Source organism: Polyodon spathula, chromosome 15, assembly GCF_017654505.1.
Source record: "Polyodon spathula isolate WHYD16114869_AA chromosome 15, ASM1765450v1, whole genome shotgun sequence".
In the NCBI taxonomy this organism is placed as follows: domain Eukaryota; kingdom Metazoa; phylum Chordata; class Actinopteri; order Acipenseriformes; family Polyodontidae; genus Polyodon; species Polyodon spathula.
In genome coordinates, this window is record NC_054548.1 from 35,429,249 (window position 1) to 35,446,444 (window position 17,196).

The 17,196-nt window shown below is 35.9% G+C and overlaps 1 protein-coding gene across 2 annotated transcripts; it reads left to right on the plus strand.

The window, feature by feature from the left end:
* Nucleotides 1–1,756: 1,756 nt before the first annotated feature.
* On the plus strand, nt 1,757–15,904 carry LOC121327945 (T-complex protein 1 subunit theta). 2 transcript variants are annotated; one of them, XM_041272308.1, is made up of 16 exons: nt 1,757–1,875; nt 3,243–3,333; nt 4,255–4,334; nt 9,021–9,170; nt 9,418–9,598; nt 9,912–9,973; nt 10,056–10,193; nt 10,791–10,969; nt 11,114–11,180; nt 11,322–11,409; nt 13,300–13,415; nt 14,087–14,158; nt 14,239–14,403; nt 14,677–14,796; nt 14,990–15,106; nt 15,651–15,731. In XM_041272308.1, the coding sequence occupies exons 1-15, from the start codon at nt 1,816–1,818 to the stop codon at nt 15,095–15,097; spliced, it is 1,677 nt and encodes a 558-aa protein (XP_041128242.1). In that variant the 5' UTR covers nt 1,757–1,815; the 3' UTR covers nt 15,098–15,106; nt 15,651–15,731. The 2 variants fall into 2 exon arrangements, with proteins under 2 accessions (XP_041128242.1, XP_041128243.1); XM_041272309.1 differs by lacking the exon at nt 14,990–15,106 and having other exon boundaries at nt 15,651–15,904.
* Nucleotides 15,905–17,196: the final 1,292 nt, after the last annotated feature.

Genomic DNA, 17,196 nt, shown 5'->3' on the forward strand with positions numbered 1-17,196 from the left:
TGTCAGTGGAAATATGTGTTTATGTCCAACGACCTACTTATTGTTTTAATTTAGAATCACCTTTCACACAGGCCATTAGATATTGACATCTGAGATAAAAGTATTGTGTTTATAAATATGTACTGTGAAAAAGTATTTTGGTGCACTGAAGCAATAAAACTTGGTATGCAGCAACAGCAGACCATTCTTGCAGAGCCAGCAGGGATAAGATAACACAGCTGGAGGTTCTCTGTTCGCCAACGATTTGCATTGAAGTCATAGTTTTCCCTGGAGGCATGGGTTTAAATCCCACTTCTGTTCTAACAAGCATTATTTCATTCTTAAACTATTCTTTATACAAACAAGTACATATTAACATACTTATAAATCCTCTGAATGATTATTCAGACATGTTGCTCTGTTCACCAAAATTCTAATATCTTATAATTTATTATTTTTTTTTAAATGTTGTGTTTTATGTTTAATTTGCAAGACAATTTTAACAGTCTTCTTCAGCTGTCTTTTAAAATGTTTTGTTTGTGCAGTAGACAAAGGGGACATGCTGCCTCATCAAGGCTATGCTTATTCTCAAAAAAGATTCTTACCCTTGTGCAGGAAACTGTTCACATATACCTGTGGTTCTCGACTCGTATGCCCTGACCATTCCAGTGTATCTTTGTTTCAGTCAGGTTCTAAATTAGTGAATTGACCACTTAAAATAATCAAAGGTCTTAAATGTGCAGTTTTGAGAAAACTCATGTTATAGCATACACATTTTCATTTTAAAACATGATATCTGGTACTACATAAAGTTAAAGGAAGCTCTCAGTTTATAAATCGTATTCTTTGGTTATGTTTGCACGCCCACTTCCTGGGTCATTTCACCCCAGTTCTTCTGGGTCAAACCATTACTGACTAAATGCATGTCAGTCAATAAGGGAAGAAACTGATTGGTTATTGGTTGGAAAAAAGCCAGTGAAATTGCACATCTGAATATATAATATATATATATATATATATATATATATATATATATATATAATATATATAGATCTATATATCTTGTGAATGGTAGACATTTTAGGGAATTTTTTAGTAAGCTACAATTAGTTACAGGTTTAGTTTACAAAACATAATGTAGGTAAAATTAAACAATACAGGACAACAGACTAAAACAAAACAAATTAAAATTGTTCAGCCCCGGAGTGGCAAGGCGTTACAGTTGGGGACAATTTTCAAAATTTTTTGTTTGATTGATTTTGAGTTCTGTAACCAACGACACGCTATTAACTAAAGCTCACTCTGTCTTGAAATTGTACCACCCTCTTACATATTGTAGCTGGGTGGTATCCTTCTGATCTCAAGGGGAAGGAAGGTACAACAGAAAAAAAATGGACAGGAAAGGCATTAGCATACTATCATTGACCATGTGCAAGGCCAGGCAGCGTTGCGCCCCTTCTCCTTCATACTTGCTGCTTTGTATTAATACTGTAGTGAAATGCATGGGTTACTTGCTGCTTTTCCTATTTCTATAAATTAACTACCTTCTTAAAAAAACAATGGGCACCTATATATATATATATATATATATATATATATATATAATACAAAATATATCATAATAAGCATTTGTATATTTAATAATTTATGCAGCGAGGTACTGAAACGTTGAAAACATCAATGGCCTGAATTTTGGGCCGGTGATCGACCATCTGTCCTGCTGTGGTGCAATGATTCGGTGGTTGATTAATTCAGCCTGTCTTTTCTTTGCTCTGCACTCGATTGACTGCTGATTCCCCTTTCCTCGCCACACCGGGTTGCAGAAACAGCGCAGGCATGGCTCTTCACGTACCAAAGGCACCGGGCTTTGCCCAAATGTTAAAGGATGGCGCTAAGGTAAGAACCGGAATTATGTTTTGTTTTGCACAATAATAAACTGGTACCCGACACCTGAGAAGATTCTAATTTAGCTGGAAAGAAGCAGACCCAGTTATTACCAAGACGCTGTGTCATGTGGGAAGCTTCTAGAATAAAGCCGGCTGATACAGGCCACAAATCAGAATTAATTCAGTCGTGATCATTTACTTCGTAACTCACTTCATAGTTTAGTACGCTTGTTATCTGCAACTGGAATCACAGTTTCGTGTACAGTAAAGCCAAGTTCATATAGGTGTATATTTTCTCTTTGCCCTTATTGCGGTGATGCCCATGTGCTGTCCATTGTTGATTCATTTTAACCGTTGCTCTCCATATATGGGGATATTAGACCATGTGTTATATGTATATATGTAAAATTTTGGCAATCGGGAATATACGCAAGTCTTCTCTAGTAAAAAGTACATTTATACTGATTGTGGTTATGAAATTTAAGATGGAAAAGTATGTTAGTTTTTTGGGGTATTTTTAACCTTGTGAAAACACCAAAATGAACAAAATGTCACTGTAAATTTCACCTTTTCTTATAAAACTCAAAGATTCAACCCATTAGCATGTTTTTTTTTTCTCTTTAGTGCCCTGGATACTGTGTTTAGTGGACAGCCACAGGGCGGGGCTTCTTGCGGTCAGTTTGATCACTGAAACGGCGGTTGTCAGCCCGGCATTATTATATTAATATGCCAATTAAATAATAAAGTATTCTCATTATTAACTATTCTGCATTGATTCATTAAAATGCATAATTGCTGCAGATTCCACCAAGTATTTTTTTTTATTTGAATATAGATGCCTAAATACAAGCATAAGGGTTGCATGCCTTTTTTATTTTTCTAATTTGTCGAAAATGTGCTTAGTTGACAGCACAAAACCATTATGACAGTTATCTGACATACAAAAATAAACACAAATAAATCTACAGTTCTAGGTAGGATTTGTGCTTAAAGGTTATGGCTGTCAGTGAGCTGGTCTAATGCTGTAGCCTTTGCACTTGTGATGGTAAAGGGGTCAGCTATCTAAAGATCAAGATTAATTCACATACCATATCAGTTAGTGCATGCTAAGAATGGATTTTACATTTTTGTTCTTGGCTGCAAGTAAATTTACAAAATTCTGTATAGCTAATGGTAAAGTCATATGTACATAGACTAGAACGAGAAGAGGTGGTGATCTGATTTAAATTGCTTTGCTTTGTGACATCCACCTGACGCAACATTTTACTCTAGTGCTTATATACGGGAAGGGAATGTGTATCTGGATTAATACAAGTATGATGATTCAGTTTCAGTGACTGGCATGTTTTTTAATTCTGTTTTTCACTTTTATTCTAGCATTACTCTGGACTTGAAGAGGCAGTCTTCAGAAATATCCAAGCCTGTAAAGAACTGGCCCAGACCACACGCACAGCCTATGGACCAAATGGTATGTGTGTTTTTTATTTAGATCAGTGATCATTTAAAAAGCTAAAAAAGCATTTTTTTTTTTGCTAACCAACTCTTTACCAAAAGTAAAAAAAATTATTATATTGCAAAGCAATGATTCCAGATAAATGGTTCTGGATGATTACTTTAACTGTAAAAATGTGCTTCCTGTTTTGGTGATTTGATTCACTATTCTGTTAAATAATTGTGTGTGTGTGTCTTGAATATTGCACCTGTAGTATGTATTCGTAATTAATGATAGAGTTGCTGTTGCACTTTCTAACGTGTAGGGGTGCTGTGTTAATTTAGTTTGACAGTTTATTAACGTTAGTTTTTCTGTTACTTTATCAGAGCATGAAGTTAAGGTCATGAAGGGCAAGGCAATGTTGCCTCCATTGGGCATGAATATTCAGCGGCACAAAGGCAGTTCTAGGGGGCAGTGAAATGTTAATTCAAACAAATAAAAATCAGTGTTTTCTGGGTGATTCACACACTAATTGTTACAAAAATAAAATGGTATAAAAACTTTCATAGTGAAAAAATACAAAGGGTAATTTGGCAAAAAAAAAAAAAAAAATATGCAGGGTATCTTTTACTAAAGTCTGTCACCCTGTTAATGAGTTAAATATAGCACAATGTCTGAGTTAAATATAGCGCAATGTCTGTGAAGGGAAATGTGTTTTGTTCATTTAATATATTGATGCACCAATGTCATGACAAGTAATAAATATTTATTTATTGATTGATTCACATTGTCTGTGGTCAAGGCTTAGAGAGAACTTTGCTTGTTTCCTGAGGGGTGTTCCCTTAGCTTGTAGTCCTACAAGTTAACCAAACTGGTCACTCAGAATGTGATCTGATTTTATGTTCTAAAAGACTAAATTGTCTGTGCTAAAGGGATTTATGATCTTTATTTTTTCAGGCATGAATAAAATGGTCATCAACCACTTGGAAAAACTCTTTGTCACAAATGATGCAGCCACTATTCTACGAGAATTGGAGGTGAGATATGTTTTAAATTTCACAGTTTAACACAGAGATAAAACCATTACACTGGTGTAGCACTACGGATTTCCTTTGAAGTGTCTTAAAAAATCTTAAACCAAAAATAAATCGCAATCAGTGTTTTATATAAAAATAAGTTATAAAATGGCTGTTATGGCTGTTTTATGAAAATAATTCTACATTAAACTGCATTAACGTACTGTGTACACTGCCTCCTCAAATGACTGATGTCTAAGATGCATACACGACACATTGATCTACAGTTGCAGACAAAAGTATTGGCACCCTACATTTATTATACTTTAATTCAAGGTAACAGATCAAGGACTAGGGCTGGGTATCAGCAGTGTATTCACGGTACGATACGTATCATGATACGAGGGTCACGATACAATATGAAGTAACTTAAAAAAAATGATGGTGATTAAGTAATTCAAGAAAATGCACAGAGTCCTTTTCTTCAATCAGTTGTTAGGTTTATTGAAATATACAGGGAGTCTGGTCCCAGGTACAGGACAAACAGAATACTCATCATTACAATGTTTTCATGACATTAAATACCCTTCTGTATAGATGGTCCACCTCCTGTTTCTCTGACACTTAACCAATAGCAAAGGTAATTTAATTTATTGTGTGTGTGTGTGTCTGTGTGTGTAGTCTAGCGTGACAACCTCTGAACTCGGTGCATTCTTCACACTCCTGGAGCCAAAAGGTCCATAAATCTGCCTTTTGTTATCTTGTTAGCTTGCAGTCAGTGTTGGTCAAGAAGCTTGTAGACGCAACGTCTCTATCAATTGTTAGCAGTACATGCAATTTGAACCAAACAGTCTGCTATCTGCAATATTAGTCTCCTTTCAGAAAAGAACACCCCAGTATAGCTCTGCAAGTCCACATGCATAGCAAACTGCTAATCAATTCTCGATCCATGTTTTCCAACACAATACGTATCACGATACAGTAAATTAAGCATGAAACAAAAAAAAATCATCACAATCAACTATTGTTCCATTTGTTTGTGCAAATCTTAACAATAACAATGGTCAAAAAAGCTTCACAGGCTGCTTTGCTTGTTTATACTTTAAAATAAATTTCTTTAAAAAGAATACAAATACTGTAAATCATAATACATTTAACATTTTGCACAGTTTTTGCAAACAAATGTTTTTTTCTTAAAGTTCTGAACCTGAAATAAAAAAAAAAAAATAGAAAAATAAAGTAATTTCTATATGCAGATTCTTATTAAAACAAATATAATTCTGTTATATATTGAGATTTTTCTTACAATTCTCTTAATTCTACCCAGCACGCAAGCTACAGAACGTATTTTCAGTGCACGCTGAGATGCGAAATTCAAAGTTTGAGCAAAACACAATGTGTGTCATATTAGCTTCACGAGTGGCAATAACCATATTCGAAGCATTATCGGTCAATAATGTGGGGTTCTTGTCTGCAATGATCCATTCTTCGATAGCTGATTTTAGCAGATCTGCAATATTCTCACCGGTACAGCTTTGCAGTAAAGCGCTTGTCTTGAGGACGCTCAAGACCAGTGTCCAGTCTGCGGATATGTGGTGACGGGTAATTGTCACGTAGGTCCAGCTATCACACGTGAGCGCTACCCTCTCTGCCCTAGAAAGCTTTTGTATGATCTGTTGTTTAACACTCTGGTATAAATCAGGAACAGCAGTTTCAGTAATGTAACAACATGTAAGTAAAGTGTACCTTGGCTCCAAAGTATTTATCATTTTTCAAAACCCTTCATTTTCCACAGTACAGCAGGGACGCAGATCCTTGCGAATAAAATGTACTATGGACTGGGTTATATTTAAGTGTTGTTTTAAGTGAAAACTCAGATTGGTTGTGTTCCCTGAATACTTGATTCGAGCCCTGCATATTTTACACACAGCTCGAGTCTTATCAGGAACTTGAGGCGAGTGCTTTCGCAGCTAAAACTAAAATGAATCCACACTTTTAAACAGGCCGGAGCAGGATGAATTTCTCCGTCACCCTCTATAGCTTGATGAGATGGTTAAGAACATTAATAACCCGTCTCCATTCAGCTTCCCGTGTGCTTGACGTAACATCATTAGCTACACTTGTTATGTGAGGCTGCTTGGATACATACAAATAAATAATATCAGTGTTGACATGAATTCATACACAAACATTGTTTTATATCAAGTTTATAAAAAATTCTAAACAAAAATCAAATAATAAATTATATGGGTCACTGTATCGATAATCATATTGTCAAGAAAAGTATTGTGTGTATCGATGTATCGGCACATCCTTATTAAGGACAAGCATTTAATTTAAAGTATTCATTCATAACAAGTATTGGCACTCCTGCTTTAGTATTTAGTGTCCTCCTTTTGCTTTTATTATGTCTTTGACTTTATGATAATTCTTAACCAGTATGTTGAATCTTGTTGGTGAAATATGGTCCAATTCCGTCTTGCATATTTCCGTTCGCTCAGACAGATTGGCTACACAATGCTTGTCTACAGCTTTTCCAGATCAGTGTAAAGCACTTCTATTGGATTGTGAGCTGGTGATGGCAAATAAGTTTTATCTGGGTTTTCTTCCAAGAATTCCAGAGTTGACTTCGATGTATGCTTTGGGTCGTTGTCATGTTGGAAGATAAATTTTGTTGAATGCTTCAGATTCCTGTTCATGCTTCTTGACAAATATTAGATGGTTTGTTTCATTAATTTTCTTAAAGTGGTTTGCAGCAAGGTCTACATGCATACAGCTCTTCTGTGTACAGGTGACTTTGTACAGTTCTTTCGTGCCCTATTATCCCTCATGCTTCTAAATCCTTGGCTTCTTTTTTTCTTTTTTCCTGCTCAGACGTTGCTTCTGCCTGCTGTCAACTTCTTTTCAGCGTTTCAGTGGAATTTGTTTTGTGGTACTTATTGATCTGATTGGGGCTTTTCGTATACCACATTTCTTTTGATGCATTTTTTTACATTTCACCACAATTTGCAATTCCGTTTTAAATGCCAGAAGTGTGTAAATACTATCATACTGTAATATAGCTTTAAATCTCGTGAACAACAACAGCCCTGTGCTTCAAGTAATTGTAATAGTATAGTCTGCGACTATAGTACAGTGTTGTCCAATAGAAATCACTGACTGCTCACTGTTTTAGCCACATGCACTAATTTTAGTAGAAAACGCCTCCCTTACACTTACATAATACAAGTAAATGTACACTGTTAAATAAATAAATAAATATAACAAACCTGGTGTTCAAACAGGGACAACACAAGTTAGTGGTAAAATTAACAAATAACATTTTTTTTTTTTTTTTTTTTTTTTTAAACACTAACACAAGTCTGTTTACATGTCTATTTACTTTAAAAAAAAAAAAAAAAAAATCCAACATCTACCACTATCTCATTGTACCAGTGTTGACGTTGAAATACATGCTAGGTAATTATTTTTTTTGCTTTGTTGCCCACCTTTTATACTCCATTTTAGCAGATACAATCAAGGTATTGCTACAATACTCACTTTTGGGGAAAATATTGGGAAATATGTCAGTGATGCTGGTGTATCAGAGTAAAGGATATTCCTTTCCAAAAAATCTAGTCCACTGCATATCCCCACCTGAGAGTGTGTTATTATAAAAATTACCGTATTTTAACAGAAAATATATTTTTGATAAAAAAATAGTCCCTCAAACATGTTTCTAGTTGTTGGAAACATCAACATCATTTTATTGTAATTGCTAATTAATTAAAATCACCTAAGTCTCCGTGCTAGCCTCAATCACTCAGAAATGACATAGGACTATTCCTTGATAGCAAATTGCATCATGTATTTTTATTGATTATACAATTACAGAAAAACAGGCAGAGAGAGTTCACTATCCATGTTGTTAGCATTTTTAAATTCTTGGTGACTAAAACATACATTACTGATGCAAATTAAAAATTCATAATAAAATGCTTACCTAAAACCAGTGTGATGGATGTTGTTGCCACACAAATTGTTACCTGCTTGTTACCACACATCACTGATGATGGCAGGGAAATTTAAGAGAGCTTCATTCGCAAGACATTTCTGGCATTTTAATCTGACACATTTCGTCTTGATCGCCCTTTGCTGGTAATGTACTAGTATTGAGCTAATACTCCATATTTTTTCACTGGATTGAAAGTCCTTGTCTTACACCAGAAGTAACGGCTTGTAAAATTAGACTGCATGGCAATTCTTTGGTTTCTGATTGGCCATACATTCTGTATTTTGAAATGATCCAATAGTACTTAAGTTACAATAAACTTCAATTGGGTCATTGAAAAAAATTAATATCGATTTGCACGCACACAGGAAATAAAACACACAGGCTTGTTAAGAGAAATTCAGCGGGACAGTTTTTATTTCAGGAGGGCATTGGCGCAATGGCGCCGCCTAGCTGGAACGCTGCATGTGGTTAACGTATTGGACAACCCTGATCTAGTAGGATCCTCGATTGAGAATTTTAGAAAATTTGCAGCGTTGGTTAGTCTGAAAAGAAACCTATCTAAAAGATTAATTTCCGTTAACTGTGTTACATTTGTTTTATTTTTATTTGGCTTTTGTATTTATATGCAAATAATTGGATGCAGTGTATTTAAAAATGGTTAACTATTGCTGTACAGTAAAAGGTAATTCCATATAAATATTTATTTGTTACAGGTTCAGCACCCTGCAGCTAGAATGATCGTTATGGCATCACACATGCAAGAACAAGAGGTTGGGGATGGAACAAACTTTGTTCTGGTGTTTGCAGGAGCCCTTCTTGAACTTGCAGAAGAGCTTCTCAGAATGGGTCTTTCTGTCTCAGAGGTGAGGAGTAAAAGTATATTGTAGCAGTATATTCTTTAGTTTTTCATAGCATTGTATTCCTTGTTATGTGGAGGTGGCCTATGTGTCCGACAGTCTTTGTATGTATGTCACATACATTTTGCATTCATTAAATTTGATTAGGACATTCTTTAGCCCAGGGAATTGAGTCAAAATCAGAATGCAGGGGTATGTGGAGGTATCATTCTGTATATCACACTTACAACACTGCATGTTTAATTTCTTCCAGGTGATTGAAGGCTATGAAATGGCTTGCAAAAAAGCTCTGGAGATTCTCCCAGACTGTGTATGTTCTTCTGCAAAGAACCTTTCTGATGTTGAAGAGGCGTCTTCTCTGATCCGCACTGCAGTAATGAGCAAACAATATGGCAATGAAGACTTTCTGTCAAAGCTCATTGCACAGGCCTGTGGTAAGTTTGTTTGTTTGTTTGATTTAAGCATAAGCGACGTGTAATGTTAAGTGTAGCTTGCACTGCTAACATATTATTTCTTTTTGCGGCTCTTGTTAAAAGCAATCCATCACCTTTACACATTAAACAGTCATATGCATTTTTAGCAGGAATAAAGAATTATGTGTTTTATTTAAAATGGTTCATTTTGGTATTTACATCAGTATGATGGTGGATGGTGTTAAGTTTTGCTCAGTCGTTAATGTATGAATGCCTGCATGCGCTACCTGGACTTGCATGAGTTTTTTTTTTAACTTGTGCTTTTCCTTTTTAGTGTCTATTTTTCCTGAATCTGGTAATTTCAACGTGGATGGAGTCCGAGTGTGTAAGATTGTGGTATGTATTTTTGAATCACAGAAGGTAATTGTTGTTATTTTGTAAAGCCATGTATAATAACTTGTATTGTGTTTCCTGGAAGGGCTCTGGACTGACTGCTTCCTCAGTTTTGCATGGAATGGTATTTAAAAGAGAAACTGAAGGAGATGTCACCTCTGTCAAAGATGCAAAAATCGCTGTGTTTTCCTGTCCATTTGACTGCATGGTAACAGAGACCAAGGTAAAGACGCAGCTAAAGATGTTACACTACCACTGTTCTGAGAACAAAAATGATGATATCACTATAAGGATGCTGCACATTCTTTTCTGGGTATCAGTTCTGTTTTTACTGGCATTTTCAATTTAATGGGCAATAAAGAGACATTGTATATACTATAGGGGTGTGGAATTCATATCGCCCGATGCCTGAGACAACAAGATTTACTGTTATACTTTGCCCATTGGACAAATAGTTTTTTTAAGCATTTTGTCTCTTGCACAAGAAGTTTTTCTCAAATCTCACACTCCTGTACTATTTCAGTTAGGTTCCATGGCCTATGGCAATCAGTCTAGCAGTATAACATGTATTTTTCTTGGAGAAAATCTGTACTTTGCATTTGGTGGCTGGTAGTGGAGTGTGGACTGAATAGTACATTTTTGCTGGTTGCCTAACATTTTGTTGAGCTAAACATGCCTTTCTCAGGAGAGAATGTAACCACGTTCTGAGGGCTCTTTTGTTGAAAATAGGTGAAGTTGGGTCCAGTAGTTTAAAAGTCTACCCTCCTCATTTGTTATTGATGGTTTTAACAAACTTATTTTATTTTTTCATATCTCATAGGGGACAGTATTGATAAAGAATGCAGAGGAACTAATGAGCTTCAGCAGGGGAGAGGAAGATATGATGGAATCTCAAGTAAAAGCCATTGCAGATGCTGGTGCCACTGTGGTGGTAACAGGGGGCAAAGTGGCTGATATGGCTCTTCACTATGCCAATAAGTACCAACTGATGGTAGTCAGGTAAAAAATAACTGTTTAAAAAAAACACTTTATTTAAGTATTGCAGTATCTAATATCACAGTTGTCAACTGTGTAATAGAAGTTAATGAATCATGCAGTATCTACCTTGTAAACCTGATTAGCATTTGGTTGTCTTTGCTACAGGATGAACTCCAAATGGGATTTAAGAAGGTTATGCAAAACAGTGGGTGCCGTGGCGCTTCCCAGACTGGTAAGCTGTAGCATTTGTTCAAATTAAAGACTTTTTTGGGGTGGTGCTTTTGTATTTGTGTATAAACTTAACAAATAAAGTACTAACATTGAGACATTTAACAATGCATGATTGTACCGTAACACCATTTTGTTTATTTAGACACCACCTACTCCAGAAGAGATGGGACATTGTGATAGTGTTTACCTGACAGAAGTTGGTGACACGCAAGTGGTGGTCTTCAAGCATGGTAAGTTCCAAATGGTTACTAGAATAGACTGGCTAACAACCATTTGAGGTAAACCTCTGTGTATAAGCTATAAATGCCTTTTAGAAAATATATACAGTTGACCTGTTCTCTTCTCTGGGTCACAGGAGCACTGTAAAGCATAATTCTGAGCAAGAAGAATGTCTTGCTTAAAATAATTTTGCAGGAAATGCAAGTTTTATTATGGTTGAATCTTTTATAGTAATAATAAAAAATATTTACACTGTATGGGTAGGTCCTTTCTTAGAATTTATCAGTTGATTATTTTCCATTCATGTGACTCAATGGGGGACATGTACTTAACACTAGCACCGCCATAGCTGCTTTTTGAATGGCTTTTGCAATTCAAATTTAAATATCTCCATGGACATGCATGGGATAAATTGTTATTAAATATTTGAATTAAATACCCATACGTGTTTAAGGTGCAGAATCGTAAAAATGAATAAGTTATATGCACTTAATTCTGCAACCGCCAGACCCGTGGTTTATGCAGCATATTGAAATCAATACAATATAGCCGACAACGTAGTCTGGACTTTGTAATAAAATCAAAGTCATTGTGAAAGAACGTATTATATACTCCTGTCGAGTGCTGAAACACTAATGAAAGCCGTTCTACACATCATATATTATTATTTATTTTATTAGCAGTTGTCACAAAATATACACATTGAATCACAATACAGTATGATATAGCTAAGCGACTTCATCATCTGCCTGTCCTGTGAATAGAGTTACCATCAACAGCTCAAGCCGTGCAAGCCCCCCTGCACTCTAATACATTCCTCAGGCAGAACGAGTGTGCCACCCTGAGGGTCTACAGATGTAGAAAAAAAATAAAAATAAAACAAATGTGCTTATTCTAAGCTTTCTGCACAAATCAGTGACCATCAGGACTGGTGCTAAACGAGAGCTAGAACACTTTACATGCAACGAAGTACGCTGTGGCTATAACGCTTTGGTTTTGTACAAGGAGTGCACCGGCAACACAATCACTCAGAGAGACTTCATGCAGTTAGCCCTGGAGCTACGGCGGAAACATTTTGATAAGAGACACGAAAGCCGGCTAGCAAATGCCCCTCAACCTTCAGCCAGTGCTGCGCCCACTGGCACACGGAGTAAAAGACAATGCCAGGTTGCTAAATGCCATAAAAACAGAACTTTTGATGTCTGCACCTGTTGTGAAAAGGCAGTGTGTGGCAAATGCACTGGTACAGTTAAAAAGCGTGCTTCCTGCAAAGATTGTACTGAGAAAGCTGTAATAGAACTCTGAACAGACAGTCAGAGCCTTTGAACTCTGATTCAGTCAAAGTGCTTTCACGTTGCGTAAGTTATATTTTTGTTTTATGCTGTTTTTATAACGAGTTAATTATGCTTTATAATTTTATGTGCATACAGCTTTCTACACCTGTTTACACAGAAGTTTATTGCGTAAAGTCTTATTACAGTTTTTCATGTTCATGTATATGTGCTCTTTTTTAAAAAAAGTAAGAAGTTAGATTTTCAATGTACATCCAAAGTTTCTGCTCTGAAAACGTTATGTATGATGTTCAAAAATAAAAAATATTAAGTTGTATCTGATTTCTTGTTTTTCATTTTCGTATGGAAGCCGTTTTAAAATGGAGCCGCACATTTTGCGGGTGCGGTTGCTTGTATGTAGTCTGAAATCTCGGCAGTTCTAGTGTTAAAGGGGAGTCTTCTGCATTGATTGGCTAAGAGGGACTTCATTATTAACACTTGTAATTCATTTATGATTAGAAGTTGTAGGATTTTGTAGGGATTTGATGGTAAAGGGAATTGAATGTATTTGTAAATGCACTATATACAACATCATAAATGTAAGTGTTTTTTTTTTTTTTTTTGTCTCAGAAAAAGAGGAAGGTGCAATTTCCACACTTGTAATCCGCGGCTCTACAAATAATTTAATGGATGACATTGAAAGGGCAGTTGATGATGGAGTAAACACATTCAAAGTTCTTGTAAGGGTAAGGATATGCAAGGATTTCCATTTCTTTACCAGGGGAGTTCAACTGGGGGTACACGTACCCCTAGGGGTACTTCTAAGGGTCATAGGGGGTACACAGTAGAGTAAATCTAGATTCTGTGTTGTTTCTCGAGTCAAACATGAATGTTAATGAAATGTGTTAAACTAGGCTACTTTGGAAATCTATTAAAATGGCTTCTGGTAAAGTGAGTTGTCTGTGTTGCCATGGGGTCATTTGCAAGACAACCCCAAGGGTCATTTGCAAGGGGGGGGGGGGGGGGGGGGGGGGAGTTTTTAAAAATGTCCATTAAAGATACATTTCTCTCTTGCAAAATAAAAATGAAGCAAAAGTCCTTTTTGTGTTTTTATGTTGGCTTTAATAAAAAAAGTCATTGTTGGTTATTAATTAGTGTAAAATATATAATATATACAAGCTGGGAACTGTTTAAGCTAGGCATTTCAGAATGACAGGTTTGCCATTTTTTTGTCCCATGAGATTATGACTTGCTCTAAAGCAGCACAACGCTTTTTTTTTTACCCCGATGGCTTTCCATAGAGAACAATGTGTGGTGTGCATAATCTGGTTTGTTTACTTTTTGCTGTCTAAAACTTTTAAATAGGCTTGAGGTGCTGTGTTGATCCTGTTTGTTTTTTTTTTAAATAAAAAACTAGGACAAGCGTCTTGTTCCTGGTGCTGGTGCAACTGAGATTGAACTGGCTAAGCACATTACTTCTTATGGAGAGGTAAGCCATACAAACATTGAATTCTAGAAATACTACCTTCAGTTTGCAGCACTGAAGTGTATCATTTTGTCTTGCTTTAGTCTTGCCCAGGTCTTGAACAATATGCTATCAAGAAATTTGCAGAGGCTTTTGAAGCCATTCCGCGTGCTCTTGCAGAGAACTCTGGTGTCAAGGGCAATGAACTTATCTCCAAACTGTATGCTGTCCATCAAGAAGGGAACAAAAATATTGGATTTGATATTGAGGTAGGCATTGGCACAACACACTTCCACAATTTTAACAAGGAAACTGCATGTGCCCTCTGAAACCTAAATAAATCCTGACTAACTTCCACAGTAGTGAGAATGAGGAAAGAAATGTACATGTATTTGTTTAAAAAACAAACCAATGTGTAATTTACTTTTAACTTAGAAGTGGTTGAGTTGTCAGTATCTGGTTAGAGTAAATTTATTTTGTGGTCTAGTAGTTCCTAATTTGTTGAAGCTTTATAATCTTTATAATTTCTGCTTTGGTTACAGGGTGAAGGTGCAGCTGTGATAGACATGCTGGAAGCTGGTATCTTAGACCCATACCTTGTGAAACACTGGGGAATCAAACTGGCCACAAATTCTGCTGTCACGGTACTTCGAGTTGATCAGGTAAGGAAGAAAAGATGCATCTTATTGATTTTTTTTTATTTTTTTTCCCAGCATGAAGTATAAAAATGTACCCTTGCTAAATGTAGCTCTACAACATTTTATAATGTGAATTAAATGTACTAGTAAATATACACTACTGGTGAAGACATTGTCTTTTACTACTTGTTCATTGATTTTAAACTTTCCCTGTCAGATTATTATGGCTAAGCCAGCAGGTGGACCCAAAGCCCCTAAACAACAAGGACACTGGGATAAAGACAGTTGGGAGGATGAACCTGATAAATTTGACAGCCATTATTAATTTATTAAGGTGCCATAATGAACAGGAGTTCACTGCATGAAAATAACCAGCACCAGCTTTGGTTGTTTACCACAGTTTGCAGATAGATACTAACATTGATGAGACCGAGAGTAGAACAAGTTTACAGCCATTTCTGAAAACAGTCTGGATATGTGTGTGTGTTGATATTAATCAAAATTCATACAGCTAACCCACAGCCACTGGTTTATGACAGCATGTTTTGTATATAATTAACATGTCACACATTCTTGCTGCAAAACGGGAGCTGCTGCCACACATCGGTCCTTTTTTTGCAATTTAGTTGAAGTTGTATTCTTTTATAATCTTCTAAAATATTTGCTCTTGTTTTCATTGACAGTTGAGTGCATGGGAGAAATAGAACATGTTTGTAAACTGTGGTGTTTTTTTATTCTATTAAGTTGACCTAAAGTAGTTTATTGTTTACCTAAATGAATAAAATACATGTGCACAGTGTGTTTGCATGGAGGTGTTTTGTCCCAGATGTGAACTATTGTATGATTTTTTTTTTTTTTTTTTTTTGTTGTTTTTACAGATAATTATGGCAAAACCAGCAGGAGGACCCAAAGCACCACAAGCTAAGAAAGACTGGGATGAAGACCAAGAGTGAACTTCATAACCCTTTTGTTTTGGCACAATATATAAAGTCTGTCTTCTCATGTATTTAAATATAATCATTTAAAACTGCGATTTTGTATTTGTAGAAAAAAAAAAAATCTTTAAAAGCAAGCTTGAGAAACTAGCAGTTTAACTTTTTTCGTTCAATAAAAATGCACTTGAGCCCACAAATTTTTGCTGCAAATATTTTATTTATCAGATATTCCAGAGCCATGCTTGTTTATTTGAATGTCATGTTAAATGCTCTTTTACATCGCCCTAGCTTATGGTGTATTCAGCCTTTGGGTGGTTCTGAGTTCTGTTGCTCCAATATTGGTTAAAGAGAGATGATAGAGAAATTGTAATTTGGTGTTAAATCATTATGATCCAGAACCAGTAATCACACATGTTTAACACACAATAAAATAGTAATGGAAATTAACATATGAAACGACTTGCTCTTAAAGGTTTTCAAGGGTTGGACAAAACAGAATGACCCGCGATGTGAAATTTGCACAAAGACCTGTGACTCCTACCCATATTTGCAATTGCAATGGAGCAAGTCAGTTCTTTTTAAATTAGTAAAAGACTGATTTTACTATTTTACGTGGTCATAGCCTTAGGTTGAAAAAAATGAGCACTGTCTTCATACATAATTGAACTGAACATTTTATCAGTTAGTTCTAGAACATATTAGGATTATGCATGGCTCTATACTAAGTCATCCAGACTAGAATTAACAAAATACTGCCAAGTCTTCTGTTAGACAAATAAATAAATACATTTGCTCATGACAACTGGTTGTGTAATTCTAAAACTAGGCATATAAAAAACAATTGTCTACCAAGACAGGTCTGTTCTTCAGACACCATAGGAACACTTCTTCAAAAACAGTTAGCTGGTACAGTCACCACCACTTAGAATGGGTGCTGTTTGTGTTAACATGATTCACCTGCAGACAGCGATGGACAGTATAAACTGCCACGCAATAACCTGACATTCAAAATGTCCCCCAATCACCAGTACAATGATCAAAACAAACAAGCGTGCATGCCGTTAAAAATCTTTTAGTAAGACACTCATTACACTGAAAACATTTATTAAAACCTATGAGTGCAATAAAGTGCAAACTAGTACAGTACAAGTAAGCTACATTACTACATTACTGTTTCCTACAAGGAACTCTTGATGGTCTTCTTTTGCAAGTATGGACAAAAAAACTGTCAGCGTTTTCAGTTGAGATGTTTTGCACTTCATATATTATGTACTGGTAGGTGCAATTCCATGGAAAGAAGGCAAAACAACCATAGAGCTGCACCTGTGTGGGACATTGTGACAAGGTTTCTGAGTGGATACAGGTGCAGAGGTGATGCAGTGCAAGAATAAGACAGAAACTGTAATCCGGTTTGGAAAGTGGTTTTTACTTATTTTTAATCCAGGCCTGGTAACGAAACAATAAACTCCAGCAATACACAACAACGTAG